The sequence below is a fragment of the Suncus etruscus genome, chromosome 17 (genome assembly GCF_024139225.1).
Source record: "Suncus etruscus isolate mSunEtr1 chromosome 17, mSunEtr1.pri.cur, whole genome shotgun sequence".
Lineage (NCBI taxonomy): Eukaryota > Metazoa > Chordata > Mammalia > Eulipotyphla > Soricidae > Suncus > Suncus etruscus.
The window spans coordinates 48,199,046-48,219,984 of record NC_064864.1 but is presented as its reverse complement, the minus strand read 5'-3'; the positions used below and the strand labels follow the sequence as shown (position 1 = coordinate 48,219,984).

The 20,939-nt window shown below is 42.3% G+C and overlaps 1 protein-coding gene across 1 annotated transcript; it reads right to left on the bottom strand.

The window, feature by feature from the left end:
- Positions 1-577: 577 nt before the first annotated feature.
- Positions 578-20,724, bottom strand: LOC126033443 (glutathione S-transferase omega-2-like). The gene is made up of 5 exons (XM_049790425.1): positions 20,537-20,724; positions 18,268-18,490; positions 17,076-17,177; positions 1,123-1,229; positions 578-737 (listed from the first exon to the last, which is right to left on the bottom strand). Exons 1-5 carry the CDS (start codon positions 20,593-20,595, stop codon positions 578-580), a joined length of 651 nt encoding a protein of 216 aa, XP_049646382.1. The 5' UTR covers positions 20,596-20,724.
- Between the last annotated feature and the right edge of the window lie 215 nt (positions 20,725-20,939).

The following is a 20,939-nucleotide window of genomic DNA, read 5'->3' as shown; positions in this document are numbered from 1 at the left end:
GCATAATCTACAAGCAGACCCTACAGTGCAGCTTTCAGAGGGGCTCTTGTGTCTCCAGCCTTCCTCTAGCCAGGGAGGAAGGGAGGGAGTGTGTGTGTTTGTTTATATTTGTGTGTGTTAGTTACATATCAGGAATGTGTGGAGCCTGAACCTCCACGTTTTTAGCATTAGAACCAACAGCCTAACAGTGAAACAGAGCCAGGCCCAGGAGACTTGGACATCAGTCATGGATATTGAGAGTTCAACCTCTGAGGAGTTATGCAAAGAATGACAGGTGAGAGATATATAGTAGAGCAGGAAAGCTGCTGTCATGCACAAGGCCAAGTCCAGATTCCATCCCCAGCACCACAAGGACTAACCCTTGAACACAGAGCCAGGAGAAGGCCCTGAGTACAACTGAATTGGTCTACAAAAACAACCAACAAAACAGAATAATGGGACAGAAGCCATTTATGTCTCTGTGCATTTGGGCCTTTAAATGAAATGAATAGAGATTAATAAACCCACGCAAACATTTCTCAGTGAATAATCCTAATATACTTGGGCATTCTAGAAGGGGACAGCTGGATTATTTGGATCAGAAGCTTAGTCCGTAGTCAAAGGCATCAGGGTCGTTCTGAAAATAGAGATTCAAGAAGCCCAGGAAAATGTTCTTATCCACGAGGAGTGCGCACACTGTAGGATCCTGCCTCATTGCCGAGATCCAGACCTGAAGTGCCGGGGTGTGGTCCACACAGCTGTGGAGGGACAGGAGAGATCCCTGAGTCCATCATCATCGAAGAGGCAGCACACCTCTCCCGAGATAGGCCAAGATGCCCCCAAAGCCCTGTGACTGTGCCTGTGTTTGTTGTCCCCAACCTACAGCTGCCACTGTGAAGATAGATATTCTGCAGTCCTTGGAGGGAAGGGATTCTAGATACAGGGTCTTAGCAATAGCAAATACCAGGGGAAACCACAGTGAGGGGTGGAGAACACAAGGGTATCTTTAGCAAGGACACAGTGTGAAGATAGATTATCTGTTGTCAAGAGATCTGTCCACAGCAGGATCAACGGCCTCAGGGCCTTCTGCCGCTATTACCCAGAATGCCCAGGAGTTCACAGCTATGGGGTGCAATGGCTTACTCTGATATTCCATATACGTCCAGTCGCTCAAACCAGGGCCAAAAGAGGTAATCGATCATGGATATACAGTCTCCACCAAAGTAAACGGTGTTTTGATAGTCAAGAATCTACAAGTTTAAGCAGAACAAAACAAATTAATTAACATACTGGTTGACATATTCATATACTCTAAAGACAATATCACAGGAGAGAGTACAGAAGGGGAAGGTACTGGAATTGTATGCAACTGATCAGGAGGTCCATATACTAATACATAGAGTCAATGTGACCGAAGAGCTATTATAAGGTAAGCTAAGACAAGTGCTTTGCATGGAGCCAACCCTGATTTGATCCCCCAAGCCCACTAAGAGTGACCCTTAAGCAGAGAACCAAGAGTAAGTCCTAAATATTGCTGGGTATGAGCCAAAAAGCAATTTTTAAAATATCAAATTAATTCCCAACAGGGAAGAGCTAAGGCTGGGATTCACTTGTGTCAACACAATGCTCTGGTCCTAAGACTTCCCTTCCTGCTGGTGGGGTCCTACCTCCCTCTCTCTGTCAGTCTCCACCTCCTTTCAACTCTAGAGCTGAGGCTAAACTCCTCTGATGGAAGGATTCAGAGACTCGCCCCTTTCTTTCAGTTTCCAGTTTCCCTCATTTCCCTTCTTTCTGGGATCAGCTTTCTGGGGATAAGTGCTGATCCCAGCATGTTCCATTGCCCCTACCCCCATTCATCAGGTTCTACTTTATCAGCAATGAGAGGCAATCCTGACCTTCAGAACATTACCTGGAAGCCTTCTTTCCTAATAGATGCAAAACTAAGGCAGGAAAGAAGAGAGTTATTTAATGAGGCTCCTCGAACCCCAACATGGTCCCTCTATAACCTCTTTTATTCTTTCAGTTGAGCTATTCGAAGTTCACACTTATTGACCACATAGCATGATAAAATTTTGACTTAAAAAAAGACTTTCATGAACTTTGGGTGATAGTGCAGCTAGCAAGACTTTTTTTTTTTTTTTTTTTTTTTTTTTGGTTTTTGGGTCACACCCAGCAGTGCTCAAGGGTTACTCCTGGCTATCTGCTCAGAAACAGCTCCTGGCAGGCACGGGGGACCATATGGGACACCAGGATTCGAACCAACCACCTTTGGTCCTGGATCGGCTGCTTGCAAGGCAAACGCCGCTGTGCTATCTCTCCGGGCCCAGCTAGCAAGACATTTACCTTGCACATGGGCACACTGGATTCAATCTCTGGCATCCTCTATGATTTCTCAAGCACCACCAGGAGTAATTCCTGAGTCTGCCAGGAGTAACCCTGATCATTACCAGGGGTATAACCAAAAATAAATAAATAAATAAATAATGAATAAGAAGAAGAAGATAAAGGCTCTCATTCCCTAATTAGACCAGTCAACCAGATAGATGACGGATTGTAAAGAAAACATAAACTCTTGGGGCTGGGCAGTGGCGCTAGAGGTAAGGTGCCTGCCTTGCCTGCGCTAGCCTAGGACGGACCGCGGTTCGATCCCCCGGCGTCCCATATGGTCCCCCAAGCCAGGAGTGACTTCTGAGAGTCACCGGGTGTGGCCCAAAAACCAAAAGAAAAAAAAAAAGAAAAAGAAAACATAAACTCTTGACAAAAGGCAAAAGCTATATGCTTTTGCCCAGGGTAATGGTATTCCCCAACTTCCTCTTTCTTTTCACCAAGCCTGTTGCAAGTCAGCCCTGAAGAGGTTGACTGATGGAGGGATGGAGGATGAGGCCTTTCTCCTCCAGCTCAGACCATGCATCTGTTACCCTGTTCAGTCGGCGGTTCTGAGGTGAATGCAGTGGGAAGAAAGCCAACAGGCAGTCAGGCTTCTGAAGAAAACAGCTCTTTATTTCGTGAAGAGGCCAAAGCCTAAAGGCCTAAATAGGCCACAGGAAAAAAGCCTCTCGCCTTCCACAGACCCTTGCTTTTATGCCCCCGAACCAGGTACCACCCAATGGTGGGATCAGGTACCAACCAATGGTGGGAGCAGAATCAGGTACTACCCTAGGTTGGGAGCAGAATGCCAGGTCACACCCTAGGGTAGGGCACAATCACTGATCAGGGCACTGATCAGGGCACTGATCAGTACCAACCAATGGTGGGAGCAGAATCAGGTACTACCCTAGGTTGGGAGCAGAATGCCAGGTCACACCCTAGGGTAGGGCACAATCACCGATCAGTAATATAATAATCCCATTAAAATGTTTACATACACAACACAAGCCCTTTGATTTGTAAAAGTCCACCTGGATATCACTCAACTTTCCCCTTCCCAGTTGAATTTGTACTGGTAGAATAAAGAAAGATTTCAGTTTTGGCTGACTGAGAGAGATCTTGAGGCAAGAAACCACCGGACTCCATGAATCCTTCTTGACTGGCTTGGTTTATTAATTTGCACATGACCCTGCTTCAGACCAGTTCACCCACTGTTGGAAATATGGCATGTGGATTTATTTTACACAAAACTGTAAGACAAAACAAAAAAGTATATAAAAAATTTAAAAAGCAAAAGTGTTTAGCAGAGGCTATAATTAGGCCAGGTCTTCCCAAAGAGAAAAGTAGGTGGTTATGACCTATTTAAGTCAAGCTAACTGACATCTGACCCACGTAATTCCCACCAAGCATATCGTTACGTAAAGACATCAGTTTTCCCATATCTATATTCCCAGATTCTAGTCCCCACACCAGGTTTGACTCTTCCTACTCATACCAGCCTTCGGTTTTGGCTATGAGATGTTGGGTTGAAGAAAGTGTGCTCCAATATGAAAAAGAGTTTTCAGGGAAATATAATCAAAACAAGTGAGAAATCATCTCACACCAGTGAGAATGGCATATATCAAACAATTAATGTTAGCAGATTGTGGTGACAAACTTCTATCCCTTTCACTGTTGGTGCAAATGTTGTCTGGTTCAGCATTTGAAAAGATTTCAAATTCATATGTTCACTGCAGCGCTTAGTACAATAGCCATAGGAAGTGGCCAAATGCCTAAAACAGATTAATAAATGAAGAACTTATGGTATGTTGAAGCTTATAGTTTGGGATGAAATCATGAATTTCACTGAGTCCAGAAAAATAGTACAGTGGGAAGGGCACTTGCCTTACATATGGCTGACCCAAGTTTAATCCCTGGTATCCTATGCATATGGTCCGCAAAGACCCACCAGGAATGATCTGTGAGCACAGATCCAAGAGAAAGCCCTAAGCACTGCATGTGGCCCTAAAATAAATAAACAAACAAGAAATCATTTGGTTCACAGTAGCATAGATGATATATATGAAGCAAAATAAACCAGAGGAAGAATAATAAATCCAAGATGACCTCACACATCTGTGGAATGTAGAAATTCAAAACAAGGGAACAGAAAGTATCAAGCAATGATAAACCTTCAAACCTTCAGGCTTTGGATTATAAATTTTTCTAATAAATGAAAGGAAGAAGGAAGATGTGTGATGGAGGGATGAGATCATACGAGAGATGACATACGGACTCTGGTGGAGGGTCCAAGGACATTGGTGCTGGTGGGATGCAGTAACTTTGCATATTGATGCTCTGAACTTTACTGCTAGAAGCCAAAATATCATAGTAATAAAATGGCAATGAAAAGAAGGTGTGCTCTCAAGCCCTGGGGTGGATTAAGCTCAGTGGTAGTGACTGACTTCCATGCATAAGGCTGATAATTTAATTCCTGGCACCACAACAAAAGTTGTGATCCCTGGTCATAGCAACAACAAAGGGATGAAGAAAAGACCAAAGAGAGAAAGTGAGCTCCAAGCATGCAAACCTGACTCCATACTGAGCTCTGTTATGGACACAGGGCAACTTGCCTATCTCCTCTGTCAAGCCTCAATGTTCTTCTCTGTCAGATGGATTATGGTGTTGGCAGTTTGATCAGAGTTTTGGTCAGGAGTGACAGAATCATGCACAAATAGACCTGTGTACTTGTAAGGAGGATTGCAGCTTCAGAAAGCAAAACTACCCCGACTCAAAGCAGAAGAGGTAAATATTGTTTTAACTTCCAAGTATTTGTGTAGGGTGTGTAGGAGTTTCCTGACTAGTGTCCTGGGAGCCTTTGGTTGTAGCATTTGAATAAAAGAAATTAGGAGTAAGAGCCAGTGGCTCAAGTGGCAGAACATACAACAGTGTTTTAGAGGCCAAGCTCTGGAACCACATGGACACACACTCCCCATTCCACCAGATGTGGCCATTATGAGAAAAATTGCTCTAAAAACAAAAAATAAGAAAACTAGAGGATGGTGATAAAACAGACAGATCTGCTTATGAAAACTCAAAGCAGGCTTTTTTCAGTCATGTATTAAAAGACATGACTTACAGAAAGACAAATTGTTCTGTTTGTAGGGATTTCACAATGATCCAAAATGAGCTGGATTGGAACCACTTAACACTAGCCTTGGTAGTATATAACACAGTCAGAGCTAACCTGCCAGACTATAGGACATCTGATTGCATACTGGTAACAAAGCAGAGGGACTTCTGAGGCAGTTCTGGTCAGATCAAATCACTGGAAGACATGGATGGAACCACAATGGGCCCTTTGGTAAAGTAATGTTTAAAGAACATCTGAAAATGAGTCACCATTTAAGAGTTGATGCTTATTTAGCAAATATTCCTGAAAGCTTTTCATTAACTCAAAGCAAAAGTACACCTTTAAATATATTAATCTTTGAGTTAATCTTTCTATAAATAGTGAAGTAATTTAATCTTCATTAAGGTACTTGGTACAACATAAAGTGTATGAAACAAGTCTCTTCAGCTAGCCTCTCTTTTATTCTTAATACACTCATACATACATATATACATACATACATACATACACACATTCCCTCACACTTTCTTAAATATATAAGTGGCAGGCATATTGCTTGGAATTCATGACAAAGCTAGACATTATCCAAACTCAGAAAATCTTTCTCCAGCAGATTTATCACCAGATATACCTATAAAATCCTAGTAGACTTTAAAAATGATCCTTATGGAGTATATGTGCTTATAGATATTGTTGGGTTTTGTTTGGGGGCCATACCCAATCGTACTCAGGAGCTACTCTCAGCTCAGAACTTTGGGTCACTCCTGATAGTACTCAAAGGAACCAAAGTGGTACCATGGACTGAGCCCAGACTTCCTGCATTCAAAGCATGCACTCCACACTATTAAGCAATCTCTCCAACCCTATATATTTGTTTTTAATGATGCATATCTAAAACCTAATATATAATGTTAAATAGCATTGTGAATTAAATTTTTATAAGTCAAAATGAGAAAAACAACCCCAAGAGGAAAGCTGCCTTCCTATGAACTAGCCCACAAAGCTGACTTATAGACACAATGACAGAAAAGAGCTTCCTGGTCAGTTTCCTTGGAGCTTCACTGAAATCTGAAAGATCCTCAAACAGACTGCCTTCAGGGTGAACTGACTTTCTCCATCAAATAACAGGAAATATAGTTCACTGTGCTGAGCAATGCTTTGCTGAGGAAGCTTGGGTTCAACACCTGGCACTCCATTGCCTCCACCCCAGCATGCCAGGAATGACACCTAGTACAGGCCAGGAATAGTTGATGAGCATCACTAGGTGTGGCCCACTAACCACACACACACACACACACACACACACACACACACACACACACACAGAACTTCACCAGAAGTTACCTAGTGGGGTGCCTAAAAAGTTTTATTTTTATGAAAAAGAAAAGCAGGATCTTTCACATACACACCCAAACCCCAAAACCTAAAAACTCTGATTCAGGTCTTTCTGTCATCTTCCTACCATGTTTAATTGTTATTGTGCTCTCTCAGTGGATTTCCTCACTTTCAGAAGGGTTTTCCTTGGCTAAGGAAGACAAGACAAAATTGCCAGCTTAGAAGAAGCATACCACTACATCCCCCCCAACACACACACACACACACACACACACACAACCAGGGATAGAGACTGAGGAACTCACACTCAGAGCTGGCTCTAAAACTTAGAGTAGGCAGCCAATGCTTTAGCCTTGAGTTATTTCCAGAAAAATCATCAGATGTTCTGAAATATTAAGAGGAATTTATTTTCTATTCTCCAGTGAGCTAAAAATGGCCTTAGCACCTTCCCTAGCTTTGGGGTCTGAGAATGAAGAAAGAGAAAAGATGCAAATAAAGAAGATGCGACTGGAAGCCAAATCACAGTCCCAGCCCTGAGCCTGAGAAGCCTGGAAGGGAAAGTGCCAGAGCCTGTCTGGGTTTGTGGGCAGGCAGGGTTGGAAGGAAGAAGCTCGCGGCGCGCCCTCTTGTGGTCCTTAGTGGGAAGACACATTGATCAAGACTTCTCAAACCAAGTATGGGAAAATGCTTCAGTCAGTTTTTGACTCTAGGGTTCAATTTAAGAAACACCTTGGGCGCCTGCCCATCATGAAATCCCTTATTCAGAACCTGTAGGAAAGTACTCAACCCCAGGAAATATCTGTTGAGTTCATACAAGAGGAAGTTCTCAACATTTCAGGTTTGGTTTTTGTTTGTTTGGTTGGTTATTTTGTTTTGTTTGGTCACATCTGGCAACGTTCACGGGTTACTCCTGGTTCTGTGCTCAGAAATAGCTCCTGGCAGGCTCCGGACCATATGGAATGCCAGGAATCCAACCAGGATCCGTCCTGTGTTGGCCGCATGCAAGGCAAACTCACTACCAATGTGCTATCACTCCAGCTCAGGTTCTCAACATTTCAAACTTGAGGTCCCTGGTTGCTGAGGCTGAGTTCACGGCGATACACTGATTTCTTATGAAAAAAAAAAAATACAGAAAACCGTTTCTCCTCTGGAAAGTACCCACCACTCTCCCGCAGCTCCTCTGTTTTCACCAGGTGCCCCTCCTGAAAGGGCCAGGATGCCCTTTCACAGAGCAAAAGAGGGAAATTCTGGCAACAATTCTCTTAGCGATCTAGGTCGTGCAAATATGTTGGTGTGAAAGCAGGGGAAGCAGTCAGTGCTTGTCAAATCCAGTATCTCTAACGTGACAGGGAGGAAAATGTAAGTAAGTAAAAATCTGATGGCAGAGAGAATCTATGTGTAAAAGCAGTGGAAGGAATCACAAGACCTCAGCACAAACATGTTTGTGTAATATTTGTGTAATATGCACAGAAGATGAGCCGGATTCAAAGACAAAACAAAAGCCTTCAGTTTGTTTGTTTGTTTGTTTGTTTGTTTGGAACAATATCCTGCAGTGCTCAGGTGTTACTCCTGGCTCCGTGCTCAGGGATCACTCTTGATGGGTGTCAGGGCATTATATGTTGTGCAGGGGTCAGGACCCAGGCCAGTCATATGCAAAGCAAGGCAGTGCTTTGCCCACTGTACTATCTCCTATCTCTCCACAGAGTCTTTTTTTTTTTTTTTTTTTTTTTGTGGTTTTTGGGTCACACCTGGCAGTGCTCAGGGGTTATTCCTGGCTCCAGGCTCAGAAATTGCTCCTGGCAGGCACGGGGGACCATATGGGACGCTGGGATTACACCGATGACCTCCTGCATGAAAGGCAAACGCCTTACCTCCATGCTATCTCTCCGGCCCCGACAGAGTCTTTTTAAAAAAGCAATTATCCTTTCTAGAGTAAGAACCACTAACAGGAAATTTTTACTACCAATAAGAACAATCAGCAAGATTGGTAGAAAGATGGGCAAAGCACCCCAACAATTTTCACCAGACAAAACAAAGGGACAAAATTAACCTAATAAAATGATTTTCTTAAATAGCAATGAAAGAAATGCACCTCAAATCAAAAGTGGGAAACTAGTTACTCTACAAAACCCAACAAATATCTTTTCTTTTATTCAAGGGGTTCCTCAGCAATTGAGGAGGGGACCACCAAAACCACCCACTGGCCATGCTTGGGAGGGCAAACCTCAGGATCTGTGCATGCCAGGCAAGCACTCCGCCCCTCCAGCCATCTGCCAAGAACCCAAATGTCTTTTGAAATAAAATCTCCAACAGAGAGAAGGGAGTCTGCAGACCATTTACAGAGAGGAGTCAATAGCAAAAATCTTTGGAGATCATTCAGAGGCTCAGTTCGAGTCTTTAAGAGCAAGGCAAGGCAGTGCCTTGCCCACTGTACTATCTCTCCACTCCACAGAGTCTTTTTATAACAGGAAAGTAATTTTTCTAGATAAAGAACACACTAACAGGAAACTTTGAGCTGGTAGTTCCCTCCTAGAAGTCCAGCCTAAGCACCTGTTCGAAACAGAGAACGTGTCTTATGCAGAGAAGTGGCTGTTTCCATCCCATAATTTATAGCCATAAATAACTAAAAGTGATGGAAACACCTTAATCATGATGCTGGATAAGTAATTATGGCTTATCCACATACAAATTATGCAGCCTTAAAGTCATTATTCCATGTTTAAAAACTATTCCCATAATTAAAACATATATTCTCATAATTTAAAAACTTCAAACAGAAAACAATATGAAAGACAAAACCCTTCCTCCCCTGTCCTTGCCCTTAAGTATTTTCTTTCCTACTCCAAAGCTCAACCCATTCCCAGAAGACATTAGGAGTTTGATGTGTATATAATTATACATTTTTCTGGGCTTTATTCATGTGAATATACACATACAAAACTTTGTTTTCTTCTACAAAAAGAAATCATACCATCTGTTGACAGTATAATCACTTAAATATTTCTAGGCAATCTTTCATGTCAATACACATAGACCAACTACATTCCTTTTTAATTGCTCTACAGAATTCTACACTATGAATATAATCATTAAATCATTCCTATGTGATTTACATTAAGGTTTATAATTTTTGTCACTCCAACTAATGCTATTCTAATAAACACTCTTATACATATAAATATTAGCTTATAAAACATGAAAGAAATCCTTCATCATAATGATAAGAAAATTTCATATACTCTAACTTTAAACTACATATAATATACATAGCAGAAAAGAGGAGAGGACCAAAAATGTTTAAAGTAATAATAGTGGTTGTGTCTGGGTATTAAGATAATGAATTTTCGGGGCCGGAGAGATAGCATGGAGGTAAGGTGTTTGCCTTTCATCCAGGAGGTCATCAGTTCGAATCCCGGCGTCCCATATGGTCCCCCGTGCCTGCCAGGAGCAATTTCTGAGCCTGGAGCCAGGAATAACCCCTGAGCACTGCCAGGTGTGACCCAAAAACCACACACACACAAAAAAAAAGATAATGAATTTTCTCCATTTAGTTTCTATATTCATATTAACATTAATAGTTGTCTAGTGAACAAAGGCATCCTGCTTAGTGTCATTTCTGTATTGAATCCATAGCCATTTCGAACACTGAACCTTTTAACAATACTTAAGACTTGGACTGCCAGCACTGGCTTATTCATCTCTGCATCACTCATTCTGCCAGGTCCTGTACTGACCCTGGGAGTCTTTTGAGTGAGAACTCTTTACTTTTGTATCTTGAATACATTTGTCAGGCATCTTTAATGTAATTCACATATCCTGCCAGGTTCAGTACCGGCCTTAGGAAAGACTTTTGAGTAAGGACTCTTCAGTACTGTAAAAGCACTCTTCCCTTCTAGGGGTATGTGTATGGGAGAATTTTTAATAGATATACCACATTCAATTTATCTTAAAAAATGTTGGTAAATAATACAGAGCAGCGTGAGATAACTCAGGAGGGGGATTATGTAAGCTACTACTTCAGTAGAGTACATTCAATGCAGCAAGAGGGGGCTGCCATGGTGATACCAGTTTCATTATTCAGTACCCCGAGAAATTTGTTACTCCACTTTTGAAATTTTCATGTCCTTTTTCAGGCACCAATATGAAAGAGTGCTTTTACAGTAGCTTCTCGAACTAGGTTCATTTCTCTAATGAATATGGCTTTCTAATTGAGGAAGAATAATTTCTTGGTCAGAAAAATAATTACCATTATTAGTTATATGGTGGTAGAGGCAAGAAGGAGATAATATGAAGCCATAGATGTTTTTCAGGGCTTAAGGCTCTTGCCTTACATGCAGCAAACCCCAGTTAGAATCCCCAGCACCAGATGTGGGGAGAAAGAAACTCTCATTCACTGCTGGTGGGAATGCCATCTAGTCCAGCCCTTATAGAAAACAATATGGAGATTTCTCCAAAAACTGGAAATTGAGCTCCCATTTGATCCAGCTATACCACTTCTAGGGATAGGCCCTAGGAACACAAAAATGCAATACAAAACCCCTTCCTCAATCCTATATTCATTGCAGCACTATGTACAATAGCCAGACTCTAGAAACAACCAAGATGCCCTTCACAGATGAAAGGCTAAAGAAATTGTGGTACATATACACAATGGAATATTCTGCAGCTGTCAGGAAGTCATGAAATTTTCCTATAAGTGGATGTACATGGAATCTATTATACTGGGGTTCTTTATCTGCCACCATAGAGTCTCAGAATACAAAGGGAAGCAACTCCCAAGCATAGAACTTGGAGCAGTCCCCCAATAACTGCTGGGCATAACTCCCAAATCAATAAATAACTAGTCAACAATGTACTTCAGCTTAACCTTTCACTCTTGCCTAGCCAACTGTCCCCTCATGAGCCCACACCCACAGTTTGTTAAAAAGCTTAGGCTTTCCTCTGTCCAATCTGTTAAGCCTCAGATGGAAGGTTTGGGAGGGGGCAGCAAAAAAAAGAAAAAGAATCCTCTGCACCATATATGATCCCCTGAGAGCACATTAAAAGTGATCCTTAAGTACAGAGCCAAGAATAGCTCCTGAGCACTACCAGATGTTGCCTCCCCTCCCCCAAAGAAAGAGAAAATATTAATTTACCTGGAGACTGTCAAAATTATAAAACAAATTAAGTTACCATGCAAGCAATAGCATTTTGGTCTTTGTGACTAGAGGATGGCTAGCTCTAAAGAGGAAAAGGACACTGGTGTATAAGTTATAACTCATGCAGCATGTTGCAGACCAGCTATATGGACTGTAAAACCAAGAAAACTGACCACATATCTGACAAATGAATGTTCACAGCAGCATTATCTAAATAGACAAAAAGGAGAAACAACCCAAGTGGCCACCAACAAATGGACACACAAAAGCTATTTGAATATATAGGAAATGCTATTTGGCCATAAAAGGGAATAAAAGATAAATGCTGAACAAATAATGCTAAGGTAAATAAGTTTACAAAAGACAAAGCCTGTTTGATTCGTGTGTATCTGTGTGTGTGTATGTGTGTTTTCATTTTTTATTATGTTTAGCAGTGCACATGGCTTACTTCTGACTGCATAGGGAGCATTCCTGATAGAGTTTGGGGATTATATAGGGTTCTGGGGATGAAACTCAGGTCAGATATATGCAAAGCCTTGCCCACTGCCCATTGTACTATCTCCTTGGCCCCAGAAAATAGCTAAATTAATGAGATAATAATTGGGTGAAAATATTCTTCTTTAGAGAGGTGACTAAGCAAGTTAGAACTGGATACAGTGAGTAGAGCATTTGCCTCGGCATCCATATGGTCCCCTGCCAGGAGTAATTTCTGAATGCAGAGCCAGGAGAGCCTGAATGCTGCCGGGTTATGGTTCAAAAACAAACGATTCTAAATCGAAAAAATATACTCAATAGTTGTTCCTGGATGGAGGCTATACCCATTTATATATTCACTTCTATACATCTGTAAATATTAGGCATATTTGTCCTCTTGCAAACCACTTTATCTCCCACAGATTTGACCATTCCACATCCCACTCCACATTTCCACATGGAAAATGGCCTGGAAATGTCAAGGTCTGCAGGCAGGCAATATGGTGAGTGCCAAGAATGAGAAGAGCTGGTAGAGCAGATAACCTACCAAGTAAGTTCTCAGCCATTTGGTTAGTCCAGAGTCAGGCATGGCATCATCCTCTTACTCTCCTTACATTCTGATGAGGACCCAAAAATCTTAGGCAATACAGCCCAAATGCAGAACCAGCCCAGTTATGAACTGGGACACAAAATCAGAACAAATATGTGAGCATCAAAAAAATCACCCTTCCTTTGCTGTACTTGGATTTGACTAGACAATGAAATATTAAGAATAAGCCACTGGCCTCAAAGAGTCCTGGAAGATTCTTCCACATTATTCACAAAGATAAAGATAGAAACTGGCTCTAGAGATATTTTAAAATGGAAAAGCCAATAACAAATATTTTTAAAAAATGAAAGTTAAAAACCAGAGCTGCTCAGATTAAGGATTCAGTAAAGGCTAGAAAAAACAGTTTGAAAACAAAATGTGGTGAGAAAAGGCATCCCTGTAGTTTTAAAACTCATCAAGATGTTTAGAATGAAAAACCAGCAGGGAGGCTGTTTGCTTGGATAATAAAAGCAGTAGTAATGTATCTTAGGGAATTGTAAAAGTAGTAAAGAAAAGTGAGGTTACCCAGGGCCAGGGAGATGGCACTCCTGCCTGGCATGCACAGTATCCTCCGAAACAGTGCCCCCTGAGCATCGCCGGTGATTCCAAACAAAATAACAACAACAAAAAGGGTGAGATTATATCACAAGCAAATAAGTCTAATTTTGATGAAGCTGGATTTAGTAAAAAGATGAGTTGAAGTAGTTATTTAAAAAAAAAGTGTCATATTTAAATACTAGTAGGTGGCTAGAGACTTGCACCTGTAAACATGCCAAATTAGACACCACAGCCTATCACCACAGGAAAGTCTATGGATATTTCATCTATTTTCAGCACATGCAAAATCCTGATTGTACCAAAACATGTGAAATAATTACCTAAGTCAAGTCACCATCACCATTAGAGTTGTCCTGCAATTTTGATTTCAGCAGCTACTCTTGGAGTCAGAATACTGATATTTAGAGGAACAGATCAAGTGGTTCAGATTATGAGGCAAGATTCTGATCTTGCCTACACAAGATTCTGGTCTACATGCATCATACTTACTATGTTAAAATACCATTTTAATATTTGAGGGGACAAAATTCACACTCAAAACTGTTAGAGCTGTTCTCACTAAATGGACCTGAAAAAGCATCAATGAAAGCTGCCTGACCCAGGGCTAGACAGCAGTGGCTTCTGTACTCCATGATGATACAGTGGACAAGTAAAGTCAGAGATGAGCCAACATCAGCCCGTTACCCACATCTCTTCCCAACACTCCTAGGTTTCTTAATGGTTAAACACCGTCTAAACACTTCTCTCCTGGCTTAAAGCTCCCAAAACTATTGATTTTTTTTTTACCACCTTCTTATTTCTTGCACCTAATTCAGAGCCTGCACACAAATCCCTTAGATCCTGCAATGTGGGGATAGTTTGATGTAGGAGTGTTGTTGGAAAGAGCCAATGAGATGATGCATGCAAAGCATCTAGAATATCAATATGGGGCCCAGAAGTCCAGTGTCCCTTCTCTTCAGAGAGTCCTAACTAAAGAACTGTGCTTTCATCATCATATTAGACATTATTAGTAGTCTGTAATTTACAAAGTTGATCCATCATTGGAATAGAGAGTAAGAGGGAGACAGAACAAAAGGTGATTTCAATAATTTGAATTCAAAGGGGGTTGTTTCCTAGTCTTTTCCCTTGCTCAGCACTGATCTATTATATTTAAAATAAACTATATTTAAAATAAATACCATGGGCCAGAGAGATAGTAAGGCAGGATGCTTGCCTTACATGTGGCCAACATGGGTTAACATCCAGCACCTCCAGAAGTGATCTCTAAGCATAGAGCCAGGAGTAAGGCCTGATCATCAACAGATGTGCACAAGAAACTAAAACCAAAATAAAATACCATAACATTTCTGTGTGGGCCACAAAGATAGCTCAGTAGTCTGAGAGCACAGACTGTATGCAGAAGGACTGGGTTTTTAACCTCTGGTGCCAAGTGGTCCCCTAAGTACTGCCAGGAGCACTATCTGAGCACTGATTCAGGAGGGCCCTGAGTACCACCAGATGTGAACCCCCCCCCCAAATTTTTATTATCTATTTGCAAGAGCTCTCAAAGTTCTTTGGAAAGCAATTTGTCTCCTCTTTCCTTCCAGATGCTAGTGTATTAGATGAGTTGTTAGGTATAGAGTTAAAATTTGGTCTGCTCTTGGGGCCAGAGAGGTGGTGCTAGAGGTAAGGCGTCTGCCTTGCAAGCACTAGCCTAGGACGGACTGCAGTTCAATCCCCTGGTGTCCCATATAGTCCCCCCAAGCCAGGAGTGAGCGCACAGCCAGGAGTAACCCCTGAGCACCAAATGGGTGTGGCCCAAAAAAATGCAAAAAAAAAAAAAAAGTTGGTCTGCTCTGGGTGAAGAAGAATCCAGAAGCATCTCTAGGTTTTTTCCTTTACTAAGTAGTCATTCTGCAGAACCCAGAGGCTCAGAGATTACTACCTTGTTCTATAAGTGTGCAAGCCAAGGTCCATATGGGTCCAGAATAATGCCCATTTCTGGGATGCAGTAAAGTCTAGAAGCCAAGACTATCAACCACAGCATGCTGCCTCTGACAGACCCTAATCTGTGATGTCAGGACTAAAATATGACATTTCTTGCAGAGTCATCAGTCACAAATACTGCAACTGTACACATCTAAGGCAGGCAATGGGAAGCATAAATAAATATAATCTGCTTCCACTTGGCAAAGGTCAATTGGAAGAGTATTAATAACCAAGCCTCTCATAAGAGGACAAAAATAGCATTCTCTGACTGCCTACAGTTACAACATGACCAGGAAGAAAATGTACATATATCTGAAACAAGATAAGAGAAGTCAAAGAACCATCTTCCAGATTCGACTAGAGTAGTGCTTCCAACAGTGATGATAACATCCCACAGAGGTAGGAGGTGCTGCACCAATTCAGGGGCCTGTGGATGCCTTCTGTTTGCTTACTTACAAATAGATTTTAGGGCAGGGGCCTGAGAAATGTTTTCCTGACAAGGGAGCAGTAAACCAAATAAATTTGGGAGTTCTGGGGATCAGAGAAGACTATAAAACAATGGGGGAGGGACACAGACACTCGGGTGGAGAGTGTGGTATTTGAAATTGTATGCGTGAAACACTTATTAACAGTGTCATAGTGTCAGTCATAGTGCTTCAAATTAAAATATCTTTTTAAGTGTGGGAACTTGTACCCAGAGGCCAAAACTATTTCTTTCAGATTATCCAGGTTAACTCACAGATTATTCTATGACCACCTATAACCACTTTCTCCTCTCTTAATGTTAGAATCTTCCTTTAAATTCAGGCTGTCCCAGCTGAAATTATTTTTTCCAATTTCCTGTCTCGTAACAGAGTTAGGATGCTACAACGAATTCTAATCAATGAGATTTAAGGACCCAATGGATAGAACTTCTACAAAAAGCCTTTTAAAAAGCACAGCTTAGTACCTCCCCTGCCCCTTTTATGTTCTTTTTTCCAAAATCTGGAAGTTGGATGTGATGGCTGCAGTCCAGCAGCTATCTTGTCATTTTGAGGATGATAGCCTTGCACTAAAGAGGACAGAGCAGAAAGACCCTCAGTCCTCTACAACTTCACACACACAAAAAAATCAGAAGTAACCCTGGACTGCCCTGCCTCTGTTTTTGTTGTTTTGTTGTTGTTAATAAGAGAGAAAATACATCCTTACATGGTAAATTTTGAGTAGTAGGTTTTTTGCTTTTTTTCTAGCAGCCAAACCCCTTAGCCTAGACACCTGGGTCTCACAGACAGAAGCCAAGCCTTTTCTCCTGCAGGATGTGGTGAGTGAGAAAGGAAGGCATTCCTCACTCACTCCATGGAGTCTTTTCCTGCTCCATGCCGAATTCTCAAGACTAATTATAGAGCAGATAAGTGGGGGTGAGGGGACTGGCATCCTCGAGTCAAAGTCAGATGTCTTGAAACTGAAATTATCCAAGCCAGGAGAGAGGATAAGTCTGTGGAAGCCAAGGGCCACCCAAGCTGCCTTTCACTGGGCTTTCATCCTCCTGGTATGACCAGGAGGACCCCTGCGGTACCTCTTCCAGGTTGCAGAATTCCTGGCGCAGAGCTAGCTTCAGATCCGTGATTTCTCTCCCACATCTCATCGATACTAGACACTCCTTGGTCAACGGTGGGATCTAATCAGAGGACACAGGTTCTCAGTTGGGAAGTGCTGGGCAACTTTCTGTTATTGCTCTGCCAAAAAATGCAGCCAGAGCTTTGTTACTGCACAGATTGATGCATGTATTCATGTTCCCCGGCTCCCTCAGATGGCATCTGTGCGGCTACATGAATTCTCACATTGAATGAGGCTTTAAAGCAGTGGTCTTCCACTGCTATACCTGTGGATAGCACCTGTCCTTCATGACAGTCCATAGTCTGGCCATTATAACCAAGGCATAGACTAGTGGTTTCCAATGTTTCTCCAATTGTGAACTGGCTATTGAAAACCACTGCTTTAAAGGGAATCTCCAGCCCTCCTTACTTGATCAGCTACTTCTAGACTGTAGTGGCTTAGGAGTGGCCCTCTTTAAGTCCTAGTTCTCTCATCTGGAAAATGGGTGGCTAGTAGGACCCACCAGAAAGAGTGGTTGTGACAGTTCCACAAATTAACCTTTGTAAACAGGGCAGGATTGTGCATGGCCCACCTGAGTACTAATAAAAATCCCTGCTGTTGGCATCACTATTTTTGGTTTTCTTTCCATGACACTTATCTTTACATTACTCAATCACTTCTTCCTCTACCTCCAGAGAGTCCCTTTTTCTTTTCTTTGTACTCCCCAGACAGAAAGCAAACTTGTGTTCCATCCCCTTCCATACAAGATGCTCTTCACAATCCCAATATTTATTTTATGCAAACCTAAGAAACCTTTTCCTTAAGTATCCCATGGTTTCACCTCTTTAGATAGAATTTCTATCTAAAACCACACCATTGTCACCATGCAATAACTACCCTCGAGAGTCTCTTAGTTGAAATGACCGATTATCAGTTAAGATTGGAATATTTTATTTCAGAGGCCATGCCACCAATTCTGTAGACTAGCATCAGATGAGTGTTACAGAATAGAATGAGATATACTATCAGTCCAGACAAATCGTCTGCCTAAGGTGACAAAAAGTGACTATCAGGCGATTTCACTACTGATGTAATTTTGAAAAAAGATTGAGTTTTGGGAAAGATACGCAAATGAAGACAAAGGATAAGTGGAAAAATGAAAGTGTCCATACCTTATTGAAGAGGTCCAATAACATCTTTTGGCGTGCTCTCTCATAAGGGTCATATGGATACAGCTTCCTCCCAGGATATGCATCATCTAGGTACTCACAGGCGATCACAGATTCATAGACCAGCTGGCATTGGCTGGTTTCCAGGACAGGGACTTGGCCAAAAGGGTGCTTCGTATAGAACCAATCGGGTTTATTTTTCAAGTTAATGTTGATAATTTCATGTCTTCAGAAGCAAAAGGAAAACAAAACGAGACATAAATAAAAGCCCTAGCTCAGACAGATATGACAGCAACTTATAAAATTAAAATCTGCAGCTCTTTTAAAAGTCTGTTTTCTTCCAAGAAAAATATTACACCACAGCATCATTATCTTTTTTTACTTGGGGAGAGGTCTGTGAAATAAGTTTTTTGCTTTTTCTCATAACTTAAGAAAGAAAGTGGGAAGCTAATGAATGGTTGGTGGAGATAGAAAAACTGTTCAACACTTTGCCCACCAGGAATAGGGTCTAGGATATTGAATTTCATCCCAGATTCTCACCCAGCAAATAAGATAAGGCCAGGTCTGGGGTCCAAGCATGAGGGCTGAGTTCAGATGCTTCACCAACATCTGCCTCTCACTGTAGGGTATAAAGCATTTTCAAATGTTAAACTACAAATCTGATATCTGAAGACTTTGGAGAGTTGTCATCCCTAGGGGGAAAGAGGGATCTAATATTAACAGACAGGATGCTGCTAACACACACACACACACACACACATACACACACATTCTGGTTCTGACTGGCAGCTGCAGGATAGCTCTGGCCTAAGAAAACATGCGCTGGGGGCCGGAGAGATAGCATGGAGGTAAGGCATTTGCCTTGCGTGCAGAAGGTGAGTGGTTCGAATCCCAGCATCCCATATGGTCCCCGGAGCCTGCCAGGAGCGATTTCTGAGCGTAGAGCCAGGAGTAACCCCTGAGTGTTGCCGGGTGTGACCAAAAACCAAAAAAAAAAGAAAACATGCGTTGATTCCCCCCTACATATGGACATTATTTTCCAAAAAGGTGTCCCTTTTGGGCCCACTACAGTAGAAGAATGAAGAATCTGAAAGCCCAGGGCTTCTCAGAGCATGACTAAGAAGAACAAAATCCCTACCCTCAAGAGCTCAGATTTTGGTGTACCGGGTATTTTGACTGGAGATTTGTGGAGGGGGGGTGTGTGTATGTGTTACTAACATCTTGGTCCAAACACTTCAGGGAGTTCTTGGGGTTCCCAAGAAAGTGAATGTAGGCTTTGGCGAAAGACAAAGCCAAATTTTATTGTGCGGGTGAATCTGAAGTATGTGTTGTTTACTGAATGCTACAGTGATGTATTTAAACATGAATTTTGTGGTTTTTGTTTTTTGGGCCACACCTGGTGGCACTCAGGTTCTGCGCTCCTGGTTCTGCACTCAGAAATCGCTCCTGGCAGACTCGGGGGACCATTTAGGGTGCCAGGAATTGAATCCAGTCTATTCCGGGTCAGCCACAAGCAAGGCAAACAAAAGCCCTACCACCGTGCAATCTCTCCAGCCCCTAAACATGAATTTTATGTGTGAGAGACCGCCTGCATCTGCTTTCTTGCAAGGTTAAAAAAAAAAACAAACTGTACTTGTTAGTAGAAAAGTGTATCAGTTCATACTGTTTGGTCTCTAAGTTTCTTCACAATAGACAATTCAGAGGTCTTTAGTGTGGGTTACAAACTTTCTGAATGATAGGCTCCAATTAAAAGATAGAGGGAGTTCATGCAGAGCCTTCTCTGGGATCAAAAGAGCAAATTTTATCATCTCAAGGTTTTTTACTCCCAGGCCAGAGATCCTGGGTCCATATCAATTCTGATATAAATTAAAAGATTAGCAAATTTGCTGGGTGTTCCTATGAAGGGTTCCTTTCACATGAGTGAGCAGACTGCTTAAATATCCGGAACATCTTTTTTTGTTTGTTTTGGGTTCACACCCGGTGTGCTCAGGGGTTACTCCTGACTCTATGCTCAGAAATCACGCCTGGCAGGCTCAGGGAACCATATCGGATGCCGGGATTCGAATCACCATCCATCCTGGGTCGGCTACGTGCAATGCAAATGCCCTACCGCTATGTTATCTCTCCAACCCCTGACTTTGCTGTGCATCCTGTGAGGGGATCTTGTGGTACCAGGAGTGGAACCTGGACTCCCTGGAGCAAATCCTGCATTCCCTCACCGTGCTCTGAGCCCACTCGCCATCTCCAGAAAGGCTACAAGCTAATTTCTCACCTGATGCCTTTGGCCCGGAGCACCAGGCGAGTCCGTTGCGCATAGGGGCAGAATCTCATGCTGTAGAGGCGGATCAAGCCTTCTTGGACCGGCTGCGGGGCAGGGCTTCCTGCGGGCAGGCAGGATGCAGAGGCAAGTTGGTGGGTGGGGAGCAAAGAGTCCCAGCTGAGGACACTTTTGCAAGTGACTTTAGAGTAGACCTTTCATTTTGCCCACCGCCCTGGACTGGACACAAGGCCCCCAACCCATAAGCTGTGGCCGAGGAAACTCACCTTTCTCCAAAGCCTTAGACTCTCCCACACATGTAGTTCTCTCTGTTCTGTACCAAGACCTCCTCATGCTAATCCTGCTACAGCTCTAGTAAGGCAGTGCGGAAGAGATCTGGAGAGATGCCAAGATGACT